Source organism: Pristiophorus japonicus, chromosome 9, assembly GCF_044704955.1.
Source record: "Pristiophorus japonicus isolate sPriJap1 chromosome 9, sPriJap1.hap1, whole genome shotgun sequence".
In the NCBI taxonomy this organism is placed as follows: Eukaryota; Metazoa; Chordata; class Chondrichthyes; family Pristiophoridae; genus Pristiophorus; species Pristiophorus japonicus.
In genome coordinates, this window is record NC_091985.1 from 34,643,102 (window position 1) to 34,667,187 (window position 24,086).

General features: G+C 46.4%; 1 protein-coding gene across 2 annotated transcripts in view; it reads right to left on the bottom strand.

The window, feature by feature from the left end:
* The window catches only part of ttc27 (tetratricopeptide repeat domain 27), a 282,247-nt gene that overhangs the window by 224,792 nt on the left and 33,369 nt on the right, over nt 1-24,086 (bottom strand). For both annotated transcript variants that reach the window (XR_011595000.1, XM_070889258.1), the window contains exons 3-5: nt 21,300-21,429; nt 14,264-14,404; nt 722-824 (exon numbers count right to left, since the gene is read on the bottom strand). Coding sequence is in view for 1 of the 2 variants with exons in the window: in XM_070889258.1 (XP_070745359.1) it covers nt 722-824; nt 14,264-14,404; nt 21,300-21,429 (374 nt within the window). In the remaining variant the exon portion in view is untranslated. The remainder of the gene's footprint in view (nt 1-721; nt 825-14,263; nt 14,405-21,299; nt 21,430-24,086) is intronic.

Here is a 24,086-nt window from a genome sequence, read left to right on the forward strand (position 1 = left end):
CCTGGAGTACTGCGTGCAGTTTTGGTCACCTTACTGAAGGAAGGATATACTAGCTTTGGAGGGGCTACAGAGACGATTCACTAGGCTGATTCCGGAGATGAGGGGGTTACCTTATGATGATAGATTGAGTAGACTGGGTCTTTACTTGTTGGAGTTCAGAAGGATGAGGGGTGATCTTATAGAAACATTTAAAATAATGAAAGGGATAGACAAGATAGAGGCAGAGAGGTTGTTTCCACTGGCCGGGGAGACTAGAACTAGGGGGCACAGCCTCAAAATACGGGGGAGCCAATTTAAAACCGAGTTGAGAAGGAATTTCTTCTCCCATAGGGTTGTGAATCTGTGGAATTCTCTGCCCAAGGAAGCAGTTGAGGCTAGCTCATTGAATGTATTCAAATCACAGATAGATAGATTTTTAACCAATAAGGGAATTAAGGGTTACGGGGAGCGGGCGAGTAAATGGAGCTGAGTCCACGGCCAGATCAGCCATGATCTTGTTGAATGGTGGAGCAGGCTCGAGGGGCTAGATGGCCTACTCCTGTTTCTAATTCTTATGTTCTTATGTTCTAATATTCCCCCTGAAAATCCTGACTGGGGACACTCAGTAAATTACCCTTACTTCAACAAAATAAAGTCAAGAATTCTGAAATTAATTTTCTCTCAACACCCCTTGCGGACAACGTGTGCAATATTTTTTTGAAAGACTCTGGAGAAGTTGTACCTTCGTCAATGCAGCCTTGAGTGATGTTGAAGAGCTCAGAGGAGCGTTCTGCCAATAACTGCTGTTGAACGTTTACACAACGCATTGTCCACCAGGGCAACATCTGCAAAGGAAGAAAGACTTGTTTTCTGTCTCTCTCTACAAAGGAAATTATATTAGAATTAGATCGAAATTACAACATGGAAAGAGGCCATTTCGGCCCAACCATTCTGTCTTGGCAAAACCACAAGAAAAACTCTACAGAGGTTGGAAATCTGAAATAAAACAGAAAATGCTGCAGGCATTCAGCAATCTCTGTGATGAAAGGAAAAAGGTTAGGTTAACGATTCAGGTCTATGAGTCTTTGTTCTGACTGCCCATGGTCTCGCCCCTCACTATCTCTGGAACCTCCTCTAGCTATACAGCCCCCCCACCCCACCCCTGATCACTGCGCTGTTCCAATTCTGGCCTCTTGTTCATCCCCAATTTTCATCCCTCCACCATTCAGCTGCCTCAGCCCTACATAAGAATTAGGAGCAGGAGTAGGCCATTCGGCCCCTCGGGCCTGCTCCGCCATTCAATGAGCTCATGGCTGATCTTCTACCTCAACTCCACTTTCCTGCACTATCCCCTTGATCATATCTCTTGATTCCCTTAATATCCAAAAATCTATCGATCTCTGTCTTGAATATACTCATCCACTGAGCCTCCACAGCCCTCTGGGGTAGAGAGTTCCAAAGATTCACCACCCTCTCCGTGAAGAAATTTCTCCTCAACTCAGCCCTAAATGGTCGACCCCGTATTCTGAGACTGTGACCCCTGGTTCTAGACTCCCCAGCCAGGGGAAACATCCTCCCTGCATCTACCCTGTCAAGCCCTGTAAAAATGTTGTATGTTTCAATGAGATCACCTCTTATTCTTCTGTGTAATGCCCTCCCGGAACTCTCTGCCTCTCCTTCCTTCTTAAGGTCGCTCCTTAAAACCTACATCTCTGACCAAGCTTTTGGTCCCCTGTCCCAACATCTCTTTGTGGCTCGTTGTCAAACTTCGTCTGATAAAAGCTCCTGCGAAAGGCCTTGGGGCATTTTTACTATGTTAAAGACGCTATACAAATGCAAGTTTTTGTTGTTGCTGTCCATTTGCATCTCTGTAGCATAGCCCGCCTCACCCCTACTGCCGCTGAAACCGCTAACCATTCCTTCAGCATCTCAAGACTCGGCTACTCCAATACTCTCCTCATTGGCCTTCCAAGCTCCACCCAGCATTAACTATAAATCCACAACTCAACCACTCTGATTCTATCATGCATTAAGTTCTGTTGCCCTAGTCCCCTTGACTGAGTTAACCTCCACTGTCTCCCTATCCCTCAATGCATCAATTTCAAAATCCCTGTCCTCAACCAAGTCCTTCCAAAATCTTGCCCTGCTTTACTGTTGCCACCTTCTCAAGCCCTTTACGTTAGTGAGCACCTTTATGCTCTCCCTATTCTGGCTTCTTTTGCATCCTTTCCCCCACCCACCAGTTGCAAAGCTTTCACCGCCTTGGTCCCACACTTGCAATGCTCAACTTAAACCATTTCTTTCACCTTCAACAGCCTCATCAAAACCTCTCTCTTCAACTGAGCTTTCAGTCACATCCACCCAACCTTCACTCGCCTGGTCCCATTCTGATTTATCTAATCGTAGCCAGAGAATCACCTGCAACGGCTTCCCTTTCCACTCCCGCATCGTTACCTCTGGTGTCCGGCACAGATCTATCCTTGGCCCTATTTCTCATCTACATGTTGCCCCTTGGCGACATCATCCGGAAACACAGCGTCAGTTTCCACATGTACGCTGACGACACCCAGCTTCACCTCACTACCACTTCTCTCGATTCCTCCACGGTCTCTAAACTGTCAAACTGTTTGTCCGACATCCAGTTCTGGATGAACAGAAATGTTCTCTAATTGAGTATTGAGAAGACCGAAGCGATTGTTTTCGGTCCCCGCCACAAACTCCGTTCCCGAGCCACTGACTCCATCCCTCTCCCCAACTTCTGTCTGAGGCTGAACCAGACTGTTCGCAACCTTGGTGTTACATTTGACCCTGAAATGAGCTTTCGACCACATATCCACAGCATAACTATGACCATCTATTTCCACCTTAAAGACATTGCCCGTCTCTACCCTTGTCTCAGCGCATCTGCTGCTGAAGCCCTCATCCATGCCTTTGTTACCTCTAGACTTGACTATTCCAACGCACTCCTGGCTGGCCTCCCACATTCCACCCTACGTAAACTAAAGGTGATCCAAAACTCGGCTGCCCGTGTCCTAACTCACACCAAGTCCCGCTCACCCATCACCCCTGTGCTCACTGATCTACATTGATTTTGATTTCAAAATTCTTATCCTTGTTTTCAAATCCCTCCATGGCCTCACCCGTCCCTATCTCTGTAATCTCCTCCAGCCGCACAATCCTCAAGATTTCTTCACTCCTCTAATTCTGCCCTCCTGAGCATCCCTGATTATAATCGCTCAACCATTGGTGGCCGTGCCTTCTGTTGCCTAAGCCCCAAGCTCTGGAACTCCCTGCCTAAACCTCTCCGCTTTTCTTTCCTTCTTCAAGACGCTCCTTAAAACCTACCTCTTTGACCAACCTGCACTAATTTCTACTTATGCGGCTGCATGTCAAATTTTTATTGCATAATACTCCTGTGAGGTGCCTTGAGACGTTTCACAACATTAAAGGCGCTATATAAATACAAGTTGTTGTTGTTCTACTGCTTGCTGTCCCTTACAACCGCAGCCCTTGAAGCACCTCAGGCTACTACATTAAATGATCGGCACGTGTAAGTTGTTCTGAATCCCATGCGCCTCGTCAGTCAGCAGCAGCATTTGGAGATGTTTGATTAGGTTATATAAATGTAAATTGCTGTGCATGTATTTATACCGTAAAACCCCAGGCAACCAAGAGGCCAGCCTGAAGGCAGACGTTGACACATTTCCCATCTACAATTAGTGCTGGGAAATGAAGCTCCTCCTATTTCAGGCATCTTGGATCTGGCCTGGAGAGGGCGAAGGTTGAACAGGTTCCCACTGGTTCTGTAGTTTAGTTCCACTCCAGCGGGGAGCTTGTTGACTGTGCCACGCACATACAGAGGCTGAATTCCAGGACACAGTCAACGTATTTACTGAGGCGTTCGAAAGCATGGGCCTTACGCTAAACCTTACGCGAAGACAAAGGTCCTCCACCAGCCTGTCCTCGCCGCACAGCACTGTCCCCCAGTCATCAAGATCCACGGCGTGGCCCTGGACAACGTGGACCATTTCCCATATCTTAGGAGCCCCTTATCAACAAGAGCGGACACTGATGACGAAATTCAACACCGCCTCCAGTGCACCTTCGGCTGCCTGAGGAAAAGAGTGTTCAAAGACCAGGCCTTCAAATCTGCCACCAAGCTCATGGTCTACAGGGCTGTAGTAATATACCCGCCCTCCTGTATGGTTCAGAAACATGGACCATGTACAGTAGGCACCTCAAGTCGCTGGAGAAATACCACCAATGATGTCTCCACAAGATCCTACAAATCCCCTGGGAGGACAGACGCACCAACGTTAGCGTCCTCGACCAGGCCAACATTCCCAGCTCAGGAGCACTGACCACACTTGATCAGCTCCGCTGGGCAGGGCACATTGTCTGCATGCTAGACACGAGACTCCCAAAGCAAGCGCTCTGCTCGGCACTCCTTCATGGCAAATGAGCCAAAGGTTAGCAGACGAAATATTACAAAGACACCCTCAAAGCCTCCCTGATAAAGTGCAACATCCCCACTGACACCTGGGAGTCCCTGGCCAAAAACCGCCCTAAGTGGAGGAAGTGCATCCAAGAGGGCGCTGAGCACCTCGAATCTCATTGCCGAGAGCATGCAGAGATCAAGCGTAGACAGCGGAAAGAGCGTGTGGCAAACCTGTCTCACCCACCCCTTCCCTCAACGACTATCTGTCCCACCTGTGACAGGGACTGTGGCTCTCGTATTGGACTGCACAGCCACCTAAGGACTCATTTTAAGAGTGGAAGCAAGCCTTCCTCGATTCCGAGGGACTGCCAATGATGATAATGATTTCAGGCATCCAGTCCACGGGTAGCATAGCCAGATCCACAACAACTTGTATTTATATAGCACCTTTAACGTAGCAAAATGCCCCAAGGTGCCTCACAGGGGAGCGTTCTAAAACACAATTAACACCGAGCCACATAAGGAGAAAGTAGGGCAGGTGACCAAAAGCTTGGTCAAAGAGCTAGGTTTTAAGGAGCGTCTTAAAAGAGGAGAGAGGTGGAGAGGTTTAGTGAGGGAATTCCAGAGCTTAGGGCCTTGGCAGCTAAAGGCACGGACGCCAATGGTGGAGCGATTAAAAGCGAGGATGCTCAAGAGGACAGAACTGGAGGGGAGCAGAGATGTCAGAGGGTTGTAGGGTTGGAGGAGGCTACAGGGATAGGAAGAGGCGATGTCATGGAGGGATTTGAACATGAGGATAAGAATTTTTAAATCAAGGCTTTGCCGGACCAGGAGCCAATGTAAGTCAGTGAGCACAGGGGTAATGGGCGAGCAGGACTTGGAACTGGATTGAGACTGCTCTAGTTCATTTCACGGAGAACTACAGCTGCAGTCAGAGGAACCTTTCATTCCATCAGTCTGGGCTGAGTCCACGTCTCGGAAATGAAAGGACAGTATCTAACCCTCTGTGCCACACACTTTTTAAGGGAGAGTATCATAAAAATTTTAATTCTGATGAAATAGCGAGCTACCTCTGCTAAACCATGGGAACAGATAGGCTGTGTGTCCAGTGATGCGTGGAAGAGAAAACTGAGGTCAACAGTGTTAAAGGTAACAGCATTTAAGAAAAAATGTACAATTTTTCAAATCATCTATTAATATTTACATTCCAGGTTTTCCATTAACCCTCTTGTTTCGGAAGAGTCCTCTTAAGAAGTTTTCTAACACAGAGTTTTTAAAAAATTCTTTGGAAATCAAAGGAAAGAGAAAATGAGATGTAATGTACAACTCTGGCAGAGGTAACTTTGCACTCGGTGGCAGCACTTATCGAAATGTAAATGTAATCAGCCACACGGCACCAGGTGAAGCAAGCTCACCCCCTGCTGGTCACACATCATACAGCACAAAATGATTCTTCCAACTTATAGAAAGCCAAGTCATCGCTGGTTCGATCTAATCAAATACGAATGCGAATATCCAGAGAACGACGGACACCTGGGGCATCATTACAAGGCAGTAGTTAGATAAAGACAGCATTGAAAATGGTGGTGTGATTAGATTCCTCCCCAGTAATCACTCCACTAACTGGACATGTTGTTTTGACTGTTTGGGCTGCACTACTGAGGGGATAGAATTCCGCTTTGTGCCAGTGACCTCCCCGACAAAAACACACATACACAATGAACTCCCGATCTCACCCAGGCTACTCTGAGGAAGAAATGAGCAAATCCAACAGTACTCCTCACAGGGCCGGGAGATTGGATCCACGCCTGCGAACAACAGCTTCACTGCAAACACTGTGGTGCACGACCCTGCAGACACGGGTGGTACATAGCAGCCCAAAATAAGGCAATAATACACAATAAGTAACTTCTTTTTTTTTTTAAAACACAAAACAATAATTTAGTTGCCATGTTCAGTTTGGGGTCTCTAATGGCTCCCAATGCAGATCATCAATGCCTTTGCTACGTAATGACATTAACAATGAAGGGTACAGTTGTGTAGGGGTTACAGTGCTGATCCAACAACCCAGAGATCAAGGATCCAAATCTAACCATCGGAACTTGCAAAACTGAATTCGGTAAATATGGTCATTCGTATCAAACCTGCCATCCCTACTTGGTCTGACCACACGTGACTTCAGTCCCACATTACATGGTTGATACCACCTTCTCAGGGCAACTACAGATGGGTTATAAATGCAGCCTTACTAGTGTTGTCCACATCCCAGCTGCTTCTGGTACATTCCATCCCACCCCCCACTCCATTTGCTTTTGCTCATCAAACTAAACTTCACCCATCACCACTGTGCTCGCTGACCTACACTGGCTACCGATTAACCAACAACATGAAATCGAGGCTGTGCCAGACCCCCTCCACTCCCCTCCCTATCTCTGTAACGTCCACCAGCCCTACAACCCTCCGAGATCTCTGCGCTCCTCCAATTCTGGCCTTTTGAGCATCCCCGATTTTAATCACTCCACCATTGGCAGCCATGCCTTGAGCTGCCCAGGTCCTAAGCTCTGGAATTCCCTCTCTAAACCGCTCTCCCTCTCTTTCCTCCTTTAAGACACTCCTTAAAACCTACCTCTTTGACAAAGCTTTTGGTCATCTGCCCTAATATCTCCTTTTATGGGTCAGTGTCAAATTCTATTTGATAACGCTGCTATGAAGCACATTAGGATATTTTATTACATTAAAGGCACTATATAATACAAGTTGTTGTTGTGTTCCCTTCTGCCCTGATCCTCAGCCACCGTCTCTCTTTGATTTCTCTCTTATCTCCCCTCATGCCCTCTCCGAGCTCATCGTGTACACGAGACCCATTTTGGGCCCATTTGCACTAAACTGCTTACCGTCTAACTTCCCTTCCTGGTCCCATACTAGCTGACACTGTAAATGGTTCCCCCTCCTCAGGTACTGTTCCCGTCCCTTTTTAAACCATCACCAGTCCCCTCCCCAAAGAACCCACCTCAACCCCTCTGCCCTTGCAAATGACTGCCCCATCTCCAATCTCTCTTTCCTCTCCAAAGTCCTTCAATGTGTTGTCACCTACATAAGAGCATAAGAAATAGGAGCAGGAGTAGGCCAAACGGCCCCCCGAGCCTGCTCCGCCATTCAATACGATCATGGCTGATCTGATCATGGACTCAGGTCCACTTCCCTGCCCGCTCCCCATAACCCCTTATCAGTTAAGACCTCCCAACTCTGTGCCCATCCATCCCACCACTCCATGTTTGAATCTCTCCAATCAGGTTTCTGCCTGTCGCAGCACTGAAGCGGCCTGAATGGAAGTCACCATGACATCCTGGTGCACTATCCCCCTCGCCCGTCTTGGCCTCTCTGCAGCCTTGTCTCACGGCCTCAGGATTGGCATCCTATTCAACCCTGAGCTGAGCTTCTGCCCAAATATTCTCCACATCGATCCTTGGCCATCACCTCTTCCTCATTAACATTCTGCCCCTTAGTGACCTTATCCGAAGACATGACATCAGGTTCTACATGTGCACTGACGACACTCAGCTCTACCTCACCACCACCTCCACTGCCTCTATGTTGGTGAACATACAGTCCTGGATAATCTGCAATTGTTCCAGTTAAATACTGGGAAGATCAAAGGCATTGTCTTCAGCCCTCGTCACCAACTCCAATCCTTCGCCACCAATTCATTCCATCTCTCTTGTCACGGTCTCAAGTTGAACCAGATTGCTGGCAATCTCGCTGAGCTTCTTACCCAATATCCTCCCCATCACAAATACCACCTACTTCCACCTCCGTAACATTGCCCATCTCCGCTCCTGCCTCAGTCCATTTTCTGCCAAAACTCCTAATCAATGCCTTTGTCACCTGCACTCGACTATTCCAACGCTGCCGTGGCCGGCCTCCCATCCCCCACCCTCCATGAACATCAATTCATTCAAAACTACTGGCCATATCCTAACCTGCAGAGTCCCACTCACTCAGATCCCCTGTGCTCAGTGACCTACATTGGCCCCCAGTCCCCCAGCGCCTCAATTTTAAAATTGTCATGCTCGCATTCAAACCCCTCCATCACCTCGCCCCTCCCTAGTTCTGTTACCTCCTCCAGCTCTACAACCCTCCACGAACTCTGTGTTCCTTCAATTCTAGCCTCTTGTGTATTCTGAATTCCCTTCACACACCATTGGCGGGCCCTGCCTTGGGCCACCTCGGCACTGAGCGTTGGAATTCCCTTTATTATCCTCTCTGCCTCCCTCTCCTCCTTAAAACCCACTGCATTAACTAAGCATTTAGTTACTCCATCTTAATATCTCCATTTTTTGTTTGGTGTCAGATTTTTTCCAGTTATACTTCTGTCAAGTTCCTCAGGATGTTTTTCTACGTTAGATGCACTATGTAAATAGAAATTATCATAGCGCCATACTGTGCTTTCACAAAACAGAATCAAAGAATGGTTACAGCACAGGAGGCCATTCGGCCCGTCGAGCCCATGCTGGTTCTCTGCAAGAGCACTTCAGCTAGTCCCACTCCCCCACCCTTTCCCCATAGCCCTGCAAATGTTCTTTCTTCAGGTACTTATCCAACTCCCTTCTGAAAGCCACGATTAAGTCTGCCTCCACCAACTTCTCAGGCAGTGAGTGCATTCCAGATCCTAACCGCTCGCTGCGTAAAAAAGTTTTTTCTTATGTCGCCTTTGGTTCTTCTGCCAATCACCTTAAATCTGTGTCCTCTGGTTTTCGACCCCTCCGCCAATGGGAGCAGTTTCTCTCTATCTACTCTGTCTAGACCCCTCATGATTTTGAACACCTCTATCAAATCTCCTCTCAATCTTCTCTGTTCCAAGGAAAACAATGCCAGCTTCTCCAGTCCATCCATGTAATTGAAGTTCCTCATCCCTGGAACCATTCTCGTAAATCTTTTCTGCACCCTCTCTAAGACCTTCACATCCTTCTTTCAGGCCTTCACATCCTTCCTAAAGTGCGGAGCCCAGAATTGGACACAATACTCCAGTTGAGGCCGAACCAATGTTTTATACAGGTTAGAAACAAAGAAAATAGGTGCAGGAGTAGGCCATTCGGCCCTTCGAGCCTGCACCGCCATTCAATGAGTTCATGGCTGAACATGCAACTTCAGTACCCCATTCCTGCTTTCTCACCATACCCCTTGATTCCCCTAGTAGTAAGGACTTCATCTAACTCCTTTTTGAATATATTTAGTGAATTGGCCTCAACAACTTTCTGTGGTAGAGAATTCCACAGGTTCACCACTCTCTGGGTGAAGAAATTCCTCCTCATCTCAGTCCTAAATGGCTTCCCCCTTATCCTTAGACTGTGTCCCCTGGTTCTGGACTTCCCCAACATTGGGAACATTCTTCCTGCATCTAACCTGTCTAACCCCGTCAGAATTCTAAACGTTTCTATGAGGTCCCCTCTCATTCTTCTGAACTCCAGTGAATACAAGCCCAGTTGATCCAGTCCTTCTTGATAGGTCAGTCCCGCCATCCCGGGAATCAGTCTGGTGAACCTTCGCTGCACTCCCTCAATAGCAAGAATGTCCTTCCTCAGGTTAGGAGACCAAAACTGTACATAATACTCCAGGTGTGGCCTCACCAAGGCCCTGTACAATTGTAGCAACACCTCCCTGCCCCTGTACTCAAATCCCCTCGCTATGAAGGCCAACATGCCATTTGCTTTCTTAACCGCCTGCTGTACCTGCATGCCAACCTTCAATGACTGATGTACCATGACACCCAGGTCTCTTTGCACCTCCCCTTTTCCTAATCTGTCACCATTCAGATAATAGTCTGTCTCTCTGTTTTTACCACCAAAGTGGATAACCTCACATTTATCCACATTATACTTCATCTGCCATGCATTTGCCCACTCACCTAACCTATCCAAGTCGCTCTGCAGCCTCATAGCATCCTCCTCGCAGCTCACACTGCCACCCAACTTAGTGTCATCCGCAAATTTGGAGATACTACATTTAATCCCCTCGTCTAAATCATTAATGTACAGTGTAAACAGCTGGGGCCCCAGCACAGAACCTTGCGGTACCCCACTAGTCACTGCCTGCCATTCTGAAAAGTCCCCATTTACTCCTACTCTTTGCTTCCTGTCTGACAACCAGTTCTCAATCCATGTCAGCACACTACCCCCAATCCCATGTGCTTTAACTTTGCACATTAATCTCTTGTGTGGGACCTTGTCGAAAGCCTTCTGAAAGTCCAAATATACCACATCAACTGGTTCTCCCTGGTCCACTCGACTGGAAACATCCTCAAAAAATTCCAGAAGATTTGTCAAGCATGATTTCCCTTTCACAAATCCATGCTGACTTGGACCTATCAGATTACCTCTTTCCAAATGCACTGCTATGACATCCTTAATAATTGATTCCATCATTTTACCCACTACCGATGTCAGGCTGACCGGTCTATAATTACGTGTTTTCTCTCTCCCTCCTTTTATTTTTAAAAAGTGGGGTTACATTGGCTACCCTCCACGCCATAGGAACTGATCCAGAGTCAATGGAATGTTGGAAAATGACTGTCAATGCATCCACTATTTCCAAGGCCACCTCCTTAAGTACTCTGGGATGCAGTCCATCAGGCCCTGGGGATTTATCGGCCTTCAATCCCATCAATTTCCCCAACACAATTTCCCGACTAATAAGGATTTCCCTCAGTTCCTCCTCCTTACTAGACCCTCTGACCCCTTTTATATCCGGAAGGTTGTTTGTGTCCTCCTCAGTGAATACCGAACCAAAGTACTTGTTCAATTGGTCTGCCATTTCTTTGTTCCCCGTTATGACTTCCCCTGATTCTGACTGCAGGGGACCTACGTTTGTCTTTACTAACCTTTTTCTCTTTACATATCTATAGAAACTTTTGCAATCCGTCTTAATGTTCCCTGCAAACTTCTTCTCGTACTCCATTTTCCCTGCCCTAATCAAACCCTTTGTCCTCCTCTGCTGAGTTCTAAATTTCTCCCAGTCCCCGGGTTCGCTGCTATTTCTGGCCAATTTGTATGCCACTTCCTTGGCTTTAATGCTATCCCTGATTTTCCTTGATAGCCACGGTTGAGCCACCTTCCCTTTTTTATTTTTACGCCAGACAGGAATGTACAATTGTTGTAGTTCATCCATGCGGTCTCTAAATGTCTGCCACTGCCCATCCACAGTCAACCCCTTCAGTATCATTCGCCAATCTATCCTAGCCAATTCACGCCTCATACCTTCAAAGTTACCCTTCTTTAAGTTCTGGACCATGGTCTCTGAATTAACTGTTTCATTCTCCATCCTAATGCAGAATTCCACCATATTATGGTCACTCTTCCACAAGGGGCCTCGCACAACGAGATTGCTAATTAATCCTCTCTCATTACACAATACCCAGTCTAAGATGGCCTCCCCCCTAGTTGGTTCCTCGACATATTGGTCTAAAAAACCATCCCTTATGCACTCCAGGAAATCCTCCTCCACCGTATTGCTTCCAGTTTGGTTAACCCAATCTATGTGCATATTAAAGTCACCCATTATAACTGCTGCACCTTTATTGCACGCACCCCTAATTTCATGTTTGATGCCCTCCCCAACATCACTACTACTGTTTGGAGGTCTGTACACAACTCCCACTAACGTTTTTTGCCCTTTGGTATTCTGCAGCTCTATCCAGATAGATTCCACATCATCCAAGCTAATGTCCTTCCTAACTATTGCATTAATCTCCTCCTTAACCAGCAATGCTACCCCACCTCCTTTTCCTTTTATTCTATCTTTCCTGAATGTTGAATACCCCTGGATGTTGAGTTCCCAGCCCTGATCATCCTGGAGCCACGTCTCCGTAATCCCAATCACATCATATTTGTTAACATCTATTTGCACAGTTAATTCATCCACCTTATTGCGGATACTCCTTGCATTAAGACACAAAGCCTTCAGGCTTGTTTTTTTAACACCCTTTGTCCTTTTAGAATTTTGCTGTACAGTGGCCCTTTTTGTTCTTTGCCTTAGGTTTCTCTGCCCTCCACTTTTCCTCATCTCCTTTCTGTCTTTTGCTTTTGCCTCCTTTTTGTTTCCCTCTGTCTCCCTGCATTGGTTCCCATCCCCCTGCCATATTAGTTTAAATCCTCCCCAACAGCACTAGCAAACACTCCCCCTAGGACATTGGTTCCGGTCCTGCCCAGGTGCAGACCGTCCGGTTTGTACTGGTCCCACCTCCCCCAGAACCGGTTCCAATGCCCCAGGAATTTGAATCCCTCCCTGCTGCACCACTGCTCAAGCCACGTATTCATCTGCGCTATCCTGCGATTCCTACTCTGACTATCACGTGGCACTGGTAGCAATCCCGAGATTACTACTTTTGAGGTCCTACTTTTCATCATAACTTCCTTGTTACTATCATTCACTGTGAACCAGGTCAAGACAAGTCAAGTCAATGTCTGGCTCGTCCCAACCAGGTTCACAGTGAAGGTTGGCCCACAGTCCAGAGCATTCCATTCATTCCAGCTGAATTCCAGACCGATTCCCCCTGAAATCATACAGGCAAAATGAGAGAGGATACTGAGGAAATTTACGAGGATGTTGCCGGGAGTGGAGAATCTTAGCTATGAGGACAGATTGGATAGGCTGGGTTTGTTTTCCTTGGAACAGAGGAGGCTGAGGGGAGACCTCATTGAGGTGTATAAGGGTGGTGAGGGTCTGGAACGCACTGTCTGAAAGGGTGGTGGAGGCAGAAACCCTTACCACATTTAAAAAGTACTTGGATGTGCACTCGAAGTGCCGTAACCTACAGGGCTGGAAAGTGGGATTAGGCTGGATTGCCTCTTGTTGGCCTCCTTCCATGCTGTAAATTTCTGTGATTCTCTGAGAGCGTTCAAATCCACATAGGCAATTAGTGCCTCAGCATATAATACGATAGAGAACTGCAACTTACCAATCGAAAGCCTCAAAGCCACAGGGGGAGAAATTGGGTTGTTTAGTGCCACCATTAGCACCAGAGCGGGGCACTAAGGGGCCGTTGAACACCTCCCGCCCGAGCACCATGCTGTGACAGCCTGCCACGAGCTTCACTGGTGGTTCCGCAGCGACGCTATCATTTAGCGCTGTGCACTCTAGCGCCACCTACTTGGTGATGTCAAGAGTGTGCAACACCCCCTTTGACAAAATTGACTGCTTTGACCTGCCGTAGCACCTAGCGCTACTCCAGACAGGGAGAAGTAGACGCTGCACAGAGGATCCCGGGGCAATGTCGCAGGGAATAACGAGGTAAGTGTTGCGAGTCAAATTTTTAACAATTACTTACTTCTTATACTGGTGGAAGGCTGTTGGTAGCCTCCCTTCCGTTTTTTTTGCAGGTTTCACAGGGTCGACCTCACCTTCTCATTAGGCGCGAGGATGCTGGTACCCTAGCGCCTCAACTTGAGAAGCGCCCCCGCACTACTGCCCGCAATGGGCCTTTAGCGCCCTAACAGGATTGTGCAACGCTTCCCTTAGTGCTCCACTCCCCTCTCGGGGGCGATACAACTGAATATCCCACTTTGAGGCAGTAGACATCGCCCGGCACTAAAGGTAGCGCCCCGGCACTATCACTGCCTCAAAGCAGGTGATGCAGAATTTCTAGCCCAGAATTCTTTTGAAAAATCAAACATGATTAACAGTGTGCTGGAGAAAGAAATCGGCACATTAAAGACAAAGGACTAAAACTGTTGGAACAGGACCACCATAATAATATTTAATGAAACTGTACTGGATCAAACAATTCTGTCACATCTGTGAATCAAAGTGCCGCATACAATACAAGAACCTTGAGTACAGAGGTACACCTACCTGGAAAAGATCCAGTTTACTCCTGCAGCTCACCAGGACTGCCCTGGCTAACGTCAGCAGGATGGGGTTTGAGAGAAGGCTGTAAATTTCTTCCCCGTCCAAAGCCAAACTGTTCAACAAGGCGACTCGCAAGTTTTGAGGCTAAAATAAAACAAAAAAGATATATATTAATTCATTTTCTTTGGCTCTCCCCCACCCCAGCTTGAAAGTCGTGGCTAACCATAAAGCCTCCCTTAAGTTGGGAGTTCTTGCACAACTGTCTATACCACTGAACCATGTGCTGCTCAGCCTAAAGAGAGTGCTTGCAGAAAGACAAGTGTAAATTTTTTCACCTTACCAGCAATTTTCCCTCAAATTGTATTTGGGGTCCGCGGGCCCCTGTAACGGGTTGCGTAGGCCATTCAATATGCCGTGTGTGCATGGTTTTTCCATTTAAAAGCTGATGAGCCAGCTATGTGGGACCTCCAGAGTGCTGCGCAGCTTAAAGGGATCACTGCTTATGACCCAACTAGCAGCCCCATAAACATAAGAACATAGGAGCAGGAGAAGGCCATTCGGCCCCTCGAGCTTGCTCCGACATTCAATGAGAACCTGGCTGATCATCTACATCAACTCCACTTGCCTGCACTATCCCCATATCCCTTGATTCCCTTAATATCCAAACATCTATCGATCTCCGTCTTGAATATAATCAACAACTGAACATCCACAGCTCTCTGGGGTAAAGAATTCCAAAGATTCACCACCCTCTGAGTGAAGAAATTTCTCCTCGTCTCAGCCTTAAATGGTCGACCCTTTATTCTGAGCCTGTGATCCCGTGTTCCAGACTCCCCGGCCAGGAGAAAGTATCTTCCCAGTGTCAAGCTAGCAAGCACTGTAAGAATTTTATAGTGGATATAGGCCTAGTCTCCTCAATCTTTCCTCATAGGACAATCCCCCCTTCCCAGAAATCAGTCTAATGATCCTTTTTTTCACTCCCTCTAAGATAAGATAGGTAAGGAGACCAAAACTGAACACAGGACTCCAGGTGTGGTCTGACCAAGGCCCAATAAAGAGTAAACCATTGTGAAAATACAGAAGCGTGGTGCATTTTGCAGTGTGACTATAGCAAGTGCGCGCACAAACAAACAACAACTGTATTTATATAGCGCCTTTAACGAAGTAAACCAATACTGGATTGCATGGGAGGCAGTTCAGAGAAGGTTCATGAGGTTGGTTCCTGAGATGAAGGGGTTGTCTTATGAAGAAAGGTTGAGCAGGTTGGGCCTATACTTATTGGTTTTGAAGAATGAGAGGTGATCTTATTGAAACATGTAAGATTCTGAGGGGGCTTGACAAGGTGGAATCTAGAACTAGAGGATATAGTTTCAGAATAAGGGTCACCCATTTAAAACAGAAATGAGGAGGAATTTCTTCTCTCAGAGGGTTGTGAATCTTTGGAATTCTCTACCCCAGAGAGCTGTGGAGGCTGGGTCATTGAATATATTTAAGGTGGAGATAAACAGATTTTTGAATGATAAGGGAGTCAAGGGTTATGGGGAGCGGGCATGGAAGTGGAGTTGAGACCAAGATGAGATCAGCCATGATCTTATTGAATGGCAGAGCAGGCTCAAGGTGCCAAATAGCCTACTCCTGCTCCTAATTCTTATGTTCTTATGTTCTAAGGTGCTTCATTAAAGTGTTAGAAAACAACAAAACTGACACCGAGCCATATAAGGAAAAGTTAGGGTAGATGATCAAAGGCTTGGTCAAAGAGGTAGGTTTTAAGGAGCGTCTTGGAGGAGGAAAGAGAGATAGAGAGGTGGGGAGGTTTAGGCAGGGAGTTCCAGAGCTTGGGGCCTAGGCAACAGAAGGCACGACCACCAATGGTTGAGCGATTATAATCAGGGATGCTCAAGAGGGCAGAATTAGAAGGGGGTTGTGGGGTTGTAGATTAGAGGGAGGGAGGGGCGAGGCCATGGAGGGATTTGTAAACATGGATGAGAATTTTAAAATCGAGGCCTTGCTTAACACATCAATCCTTATACTTTCAGGGGAAAGCATCAACTCCACCAGCAAACCCCCACTCAGTTAATTATTCAGTCCAGCTGCCTTGCTTGCTCAGCGAGTGGATGGGGTGAGTAGCTACGGTTTTAGTTTTGATCCCCAGCCTATACTGAGTCGGATGATGTCAGCTGAGGCAGTGGCAGGGGAGCCGGCAAAAGGCCTGAGTGACCTTGGGTTCAGGAGGGGCATCTCAGGTGCACGTCTGTGGATGTAGGGTACAGACAGATCAAGCTTCGCTGTGATGCTCGCTTTCATCAAATAGCCGGCCTATATTCGCCCACAAATAAATGTCACTTCGGGAGGATACATGCATGGAACCGTACTCCAGCAAATGAGAATACCTTCAAGTGCGGTGATTAAGAAATCATTCGAATAGTTTATTAAAAAGGTTATAAAGGCAGTAAATTCCATGCTCCTCGTAAAGTGTTACGTTTTGGAGCTTTGGCAAGATGTGACTGCTACGGAATACAATATGCTTTACATTACAGCCTGTCCATCATAGTATGGCAATATTTATTTTTGATCATATTTTGAGCTTATTCGGGCGTGGAATCTGCTGCGAAATTGAAAACTTACTCCATTCAGTCATCGCGGATCAGCACCAAGGATTCCCGAAGTCTGGTCTTTTCGCAGGCAGGATGCAGATGACAGTTTTTTCTGCTCTGCATTTTGCCATCTTTAAGCAAACAAAATCTGCCATAAAATTAGCATATGGAGGCAGCCCGATGATGTAGCATGCTGCTGTACAGTCCGGTACATCACAGATTGTACAATGTGACCTGGCATTGCCCGAGAGGGGAGAGCTCAATCTGCGCATGCAAAGAGGGGCGTCACCAACGTTTCCACAAGGCCCGTGCTGCTGCCCGTGTCACCTTTGGATGCTCCTTGCTGCCCTGTGCGAAACAACATTTGCTTGTCGCTCATCAGCCTCTCTAATTCCTTGGCCAAGTTTGGAGACTCATCGGGAAAACTGTAGGTGCAAACCTCTCTCCCAAACACCAGTAGAACATGCTACCCACCCCAGCTCCTCCCTCTCTCTCTCTCTCAACACACACGCGCATGCGCGTGCACATACACACATTTCATCGACCATTTTGTATACTGTATCTAGCACAGTACAGCAGTTAACATATTGAAGCGCAACATACAAGGCACCTCTGTGGTAATGTAAACAGCATACATCAGACATATTCAGTTACTAATTGTAGTCCCGGGGAGACTGGAAATCTGAATTTAAACTCCTGCCAGAAACTCGCGTGGTTCAGTGGGGAAATGCAATGCTTGGTGTGGTTACCGGGCCAGACGGACCAGAAAGATTCCAGATATAAAGCAGATCTGTGTTGAGACATCCCAGCCAGGAAGACTTGGGGGCGCTACAATTGGTTCCAGTGTCGCCAAGCTGGAGATTGGGAAGAAATCTACCCGGATTTCAATGCCTCATCCACAATCCACTGACCTCTGTTGAAAAGTGGGTGCATGCGAGTGCTGGGTGAGGGAGAAGACCCGGCACAAATGCGACACCCCCAGTCACACAGCCTGCTATTACTCGCCACCTAGGCTCCCACCTGATGGATGGAAACTGGGGAGATGCAACCAGGCTACCAGCATTCATGGAACGGTACTTAAATCATTTATAATACAGGTATACACTCAATTATAAATTAAACATAAAGTACGGTGCAGCACAAAGCCTTGAAAATCATTTTCCGAGAACACTAAGTTTTAACCATTCATGAAATATTTGTGTCACATATCACCCCCTACCCACCCCGCAAACAATGTTTTGCAATTTTACTTAAAACTATTCATACTGCAAGAAGTGTTCCTTTTAAATAAATTAATTTAAATTTATATTTCACAATCCTGGATTTTTACCAAGTTTGCTATTTTAAATTTACATTCATCAGCTTGCAGCCTCAAGCAACAACAACAACAATCCATGCTGTATTCAGATGTAATCCTGGCATTGAGCAGTTTTGGAGTGAATGAGTCGAAGATTTACTGAACTCTTTAATCTTTCATTGTTCTGCAATCTTGCAATCCCGTGTTAAAACCATAAAGACGATGGTTTCAACTACAGAACGACTGACTGGAGCAGAAACTAAAAAATCTAATCTTGCAAACTGTTATCATCTTTTACCAAAACACACAATGTTTGATATTGCGGGAGGGGAGCGCACCCAAATATTTTGTTGGTTCTTTGCAAATAAAAAGGAAAATATTCATAAGTCATTGCCAATTTTGGAAATATGTACAGTTTATATATTTATATTTATTATGGAGGAGACATTTTGGGTTCTAACAATTTAAAACTTTTTAAAAATTTGCCGTTAAATCAAGCTCTCCACTTCCTTCTTGGAGTGCAATCGGCAACAGGGTGGGGGGGTGGGGGGTTGGGGGGGCGGAGAGAGAGTTTTGCAGCATTGCACACTGGGCCGTACAACACGGCCACATTGAAAGGCTCCTTCCCTCCCTTAAAGGGAAAGGCCATCGCTACAGGCTCTGCAAAATAAAAACAACTTATCAGGACCACGGTGGCAGCCGCGATCCACTGGCACTCGAAAAGAGTGCCGGGCTGATCAATCCCGGGAAGGAACACGCGAAAAATGCTGCAAGAAAAAACATACTTTTTTTTTTTACTGACCTCGGCCACCTCACCTTTAAGCATCACCCCAGAAGCGGCTGGCCGCCCGATGCACGCCTCCAGCAGCTGACGGTGTTTTTGCCCGGCGCTACTGCAAGGGGAGGAGGAGAGGCAATTTCGGGTCAGGAGCAATGCACATGGCGATGACATCACGATCTCCGGCCGAAGGAGATCGGGGAGCAACACCGTCGCAAACCTCCCGCCGAATACGGCAGGAGTCGATGTCATCGCCGTGCCCGGTCATAAAGCCCCCCCCGGGGGGGCGCTAACAGGAGGCACAAACGCACCCAATTTCACCCCCTATATATTTAATTTTTAAAAAGCTACTTATTGCAAAGCACAAGTGTGTGTGTCGAGGAGTGAATGTTTCAAAAGTACTTTCCAGGGAAGGCGATCAAGGCTGATAACAGCAACAACTTTAAACAGGAGTTGGACAGACATTTGATGAGGAAATCAACTGCGGGATCTAGTGTGTTCTGTTTGTGAACTCTGAGGTTGATCAGATGGACTGAAGTGATATTTTCCAATCCTATATACAGCTACGTTCTTCTATATTTACATCTACAATTTTCAGCACCAGTGGAGGCCAAATAAATTTGTCGTCTTCATACTTTTCCCCTCTTCCAAATTAAAAGAAACCCACAGAAATGTATTAAGAAGTAATTTACAACAAATATCAGGGAAACTCCTTTGCTCAAAGAATGAAACATGTTTGGAACAATCTAGCAGACAAGAAAACAGAGACAAAAATAACAATGCTATTCAAAATACAACTGGATATTAAGGGAATCAAGGGATATGGGGATAGTGCAGGAAAGTGGGGTTGTGGTAAAAGACCAGCCATGATCTCACTAAATGACAGAGCAGGCTCGAGGGGCTGAATGGCCTACTCCTGCTCCTATTTCTTATGTTCTTATGGGTACCATAAGAAAGATTTAACATATGCAGGGGATGGGCTTCAAAGGCCGTTTCTCATTCTTGACTTTTCTAATGTTCAGAGGTAATTCCGCCCCGCCCATCCCCTCCCCCCCCTCCCCTCCCCTCTCCCCCCACCCTCCCCTCCCCCCCACCTCCCCCCCCACCTCCACTCCACTCCACCTCCCCCCCCTCCACCTCCCACCTCCCCTCCCACCCCTCCCCCTCATCTCCCCTCCCCCCCCTCCCCTCCCTCCCTCCCCTCCCTCCCTCCCTCCCCCCCCCACCCCTCCCCAACCCGCCAAAGGGAAGACAGGGTGAGGAAAAAGATGAAGCATGCCCTGGTCTTATCTGACAGAACTGCTGAAGCTTGGTTTCAGAGTGATATGGGCAGGGGGCTGAACACCATTCACCAGCTGCCCATTCAGGGGAAGGTGCATGATACACAAGGCCAAAAAGAATGGGTGAGGAATACCACTGAGATCAGGCATTTTCTTTTGCTTGTGTCTAAATTATCTTTCACTATTTGAAATTAACGGGGGAAATTAATCTTCAAAGGGAATTAAATACGTTTGGTGTGGATGAGGAGCTGGTCTCTGGGATTGGGAAGAGTTACAACAGGCTAGAAAGGGCAGGGCGGGGAGAAATTAGAGCTTCAGAGAGGGATAAAAGGAAAGAAAGACACATTTATATCACGATTTTTCTTGACCACCAGACGTCCCAAAGAGCTTTACAGCCAATGCAGTACTTTTGGAGTGTAGTCACTGTTGTAATGTGAGAATCGCAGCAGCCAATTTGCGCACAGCGAACTCTCACAAACAGCAATGTGATAATGACCAGATAATCTGTTTTTCTTATGTTGGTTGAGAAATAAATATTGGCCAGGACACTGGGATGAACTACCCTGCTCTCCTTCGAAATAGTGCCATGGGATCTTTTACGTCCACCTGATGGGATCTCGGTTTAATATCTCATCTAAAAGCTGGCACCTCTGACAGTGCAGTGCTCTGTACTGGCGTGTCAGCCTAGATTTTTGTGCTCAAGTCCGAGTGGGATTTGGACACACAACCTTCTGGCTCAGAGGTTATCCACTGAGCCACAGCTGATACTGATGTTACTTTGTCTTCAGTTCATCTAGACACTAACTAACTCACCCCAGACTAGTTCGTAATGAGGATTTTCCAAATTTAATTAACAGGTGCACTTTTAGGCAAAATTATTGCCACAAATCATGCTCTCACTTTCAGAAGAAACTGTAAAAATATATTTTTACATCTTCCAAATCTATGGGCTTGACCTCTTATATGAGCCTCGACGCAAGGTTTCAGCAGCAATCAGGTAACAGAGCAGACTACACACAAGCGTAGGCTACACCAGATTGTATGGTAAACATAACGGGGCGGACAGCAGCTGCCCACGATGTCGCCTTACCTCGGCGAAATTCCCAAGCATCGCAGCAGGTAAAATATCCTGTGGCTGTATGTGAATAGGAGGACCGGTCCAGTTACTCTGTACAAATAGCTGCAAACTGCCCACACCCAGCAAAAACACCACCAGCTGCCTGCAACGAGAGTAAGAAAGGTGATTAAGTGGATGGCAGTCTAGCTTTTGGATCTTAACCGTGCGCAGATTTCTGGATGTTTTAAGTGTTCAATCTCAAAGGACAGAAAAAGCCACTTTAATTCGTTTCCCAGAATCCAGTGAAACAAGGGGGGAAATCAATCTCAGTGGGTGTCTTTATTATTACATCAGAACCAGTACCAGGTAAGGTTCAGCGAGGCCACATGCAGAGTTTGACTGAATTTATCTGAACTTCCCATCCATCCCTTCGATTGTGGGCAGTTTTGTATTGTGCATTTGGATCCACTAGGCGCTGGGTTGAGACTCCCAAACTCATTCCACTTTTGCAGCTGGCAAGATGGAAAGGGGACGTCACACCCAGTGCTCTGCACGAGATCTGAACCCAATGTCTCAAAGGTGAAGTGACAGTGTGCTAACTGCCTGAGCTGCTTAGTATATGTGTGATGATCTTCATTATATATTCATAGCTTTGATCATTTCTGACTATTAAATGAGCACGGGTAAAGAGCCTGTACAAACAGAGATGAGAAAATCCTTTCCAAGGGATCGCACATAGTAGACCGTAGACCGAAGCCTGCTTTCTTGCCTAGATTTTTAGTTCCTTGGTCTCCGTGTGGGAAGTACCTAGAACCATGCTGAATATGTTAAACATAAGCATCTGAAGCAAAAAACAAATTTTCCCAAGTCTGAAAATTGAGCGTGACTGAGAAATGGCCAAAAACAAAGAAAAACATAAAAATGCAACAGTGACATATCAGTACTACTGCTAAATTTTAAGCATGAATAGTGTAAGAATTGGTTAAAAAAAAAGTATCACTGAGGACATTTGAGGTCTGGACGCATCATATCAGATCAGCCATAATCTTATTGAATGGCGGAACAGGCTCGAGGGGCCAAATGGCCTACTCCTAAATCTAAGTTTTGTTTTCATATCCATTGCTAAGAAAGAAATCTACCATTTATTTCATACACACTTATTGACATTTCAAACGGACACCCACACTCATTTGTCAACCACATAATTATAATAATAAAAGTAATAGTACTGATTTTTTTTTAAAGATAGAAGTACTGAAAAAACAAATAGATCTGAAAAAAAGTTAGAGGGAATTAAGGGTTACGGGGAGCGGGCGGGTAAGTGGAGCTGAGTCCACGGCCAGATCAGCCATGATCTTGTTGAATGGCGGAGCAGGCTCGAGGGGCTAGATGGCCTACTTCTGTTCCTAATTCTTATGTTCTTATGTTTATGAAAAGGAATGTATATCTATGAATCATCATCAGAATCAAGGGTATCTGTTTCCTCAACCCTAGAAGTCTCGGGCAAAGATGCAACATTCTCACAAGCTACACGCGAGCAGATGTCAGTGCAGGGTAGCTTGTTGAGGAGATAAGAGCACCTTCCTTCCTTATACACACTGGATCTTTTTGCATGAACAATGGGCAAGCTCCATTACACTTGCTGGTGCTGGAGGAAGTGTCATCCAGTCTGTGACAAATCTTCAAGTCTCCACCCATGGTCCTTTGGAGATGGGATTCCCGACATGTTCTAAGATGTCGCTTGTGAATTGCAGACTGGTAATTGGCACGCTGTATATGCTTGTACAGTGAATCTTTATTTGGTGGCACTTCTCTGCATTACTTCCGGTCTTGAACATTGACAACTGGCCTGGTTCACATCTCTGCATCCACTCTGCCTGTAGAGTTTACAAGTGTATGCCTCTAGTTCTTCTTGTGAACCAGCAAACGAGATCCCTAACTTCCCAAATGTCGAACAGTGCTCTTTGCTGGCGATCAGGACTTTCGCTGAGTTCACCTTCCCCATTCCATACAGAGCATTCACTGAATCACATCCTGAAAAACAGTGAAACCCTATGAGAGCAGCACATACATCTTTCCCAAAGTGATCAAAGATGCGATGACCATCTAATGTACGTGTGTTGTTTCCTCTTCCTGTGCAAAAGTAGAGCTTGGCATCAAAGTCCTTGCAGAACACCAAGCACAGTACAAAGACATCAGTGTCAGGACTGTTTATGATCACATGCTCACTGGAACTGGCAGCAAATGCGCTGTGAAGCAGTAGTCGTGTGTTGGCTTCTTCCTGGTTGGAGAACAGTGCTGGGATTAATATCACCTCCAGATCTGTTTTGCTGTCATTCTGACCTATAGCATGACACTCACTTCCGTGTCCAACAAAAAGTGTTATATCATCAATAATCTCCTTTGCAGATTTGCACCATCTTTCATAGAGGAACTGGAGAAGATTTTCCTCGTTATCACCGCAAGACAGAAATTTTGTCCACTGCTCTGGAATTTTCTGGTCAGAAGAGAAGATTTTAGTGATTTGCGTTCCTCCGACTGACCTCTGTCCCCTTTCACCACATGATGCTGTCGTCTTGTATCTGTCTGGAATAAAGTGGATCACTCTGGACTTATCCATCTTTGCTTGTCTCACAAAAACTTTCAGTACTTGGTCAGCAAACTGTCCAAATGTTGATTGTGGTTTCCTGACTTGAATCAATGCCATAGCATTCCATACCCATGTACCACTTGGGATCCCACCAATGGTAGGGGGTGGGTTGACTGACCCCTCGAGAAAGTGCAAGAGCTTGGCTTTGTTTGTCTTGATGAGGGATCCAT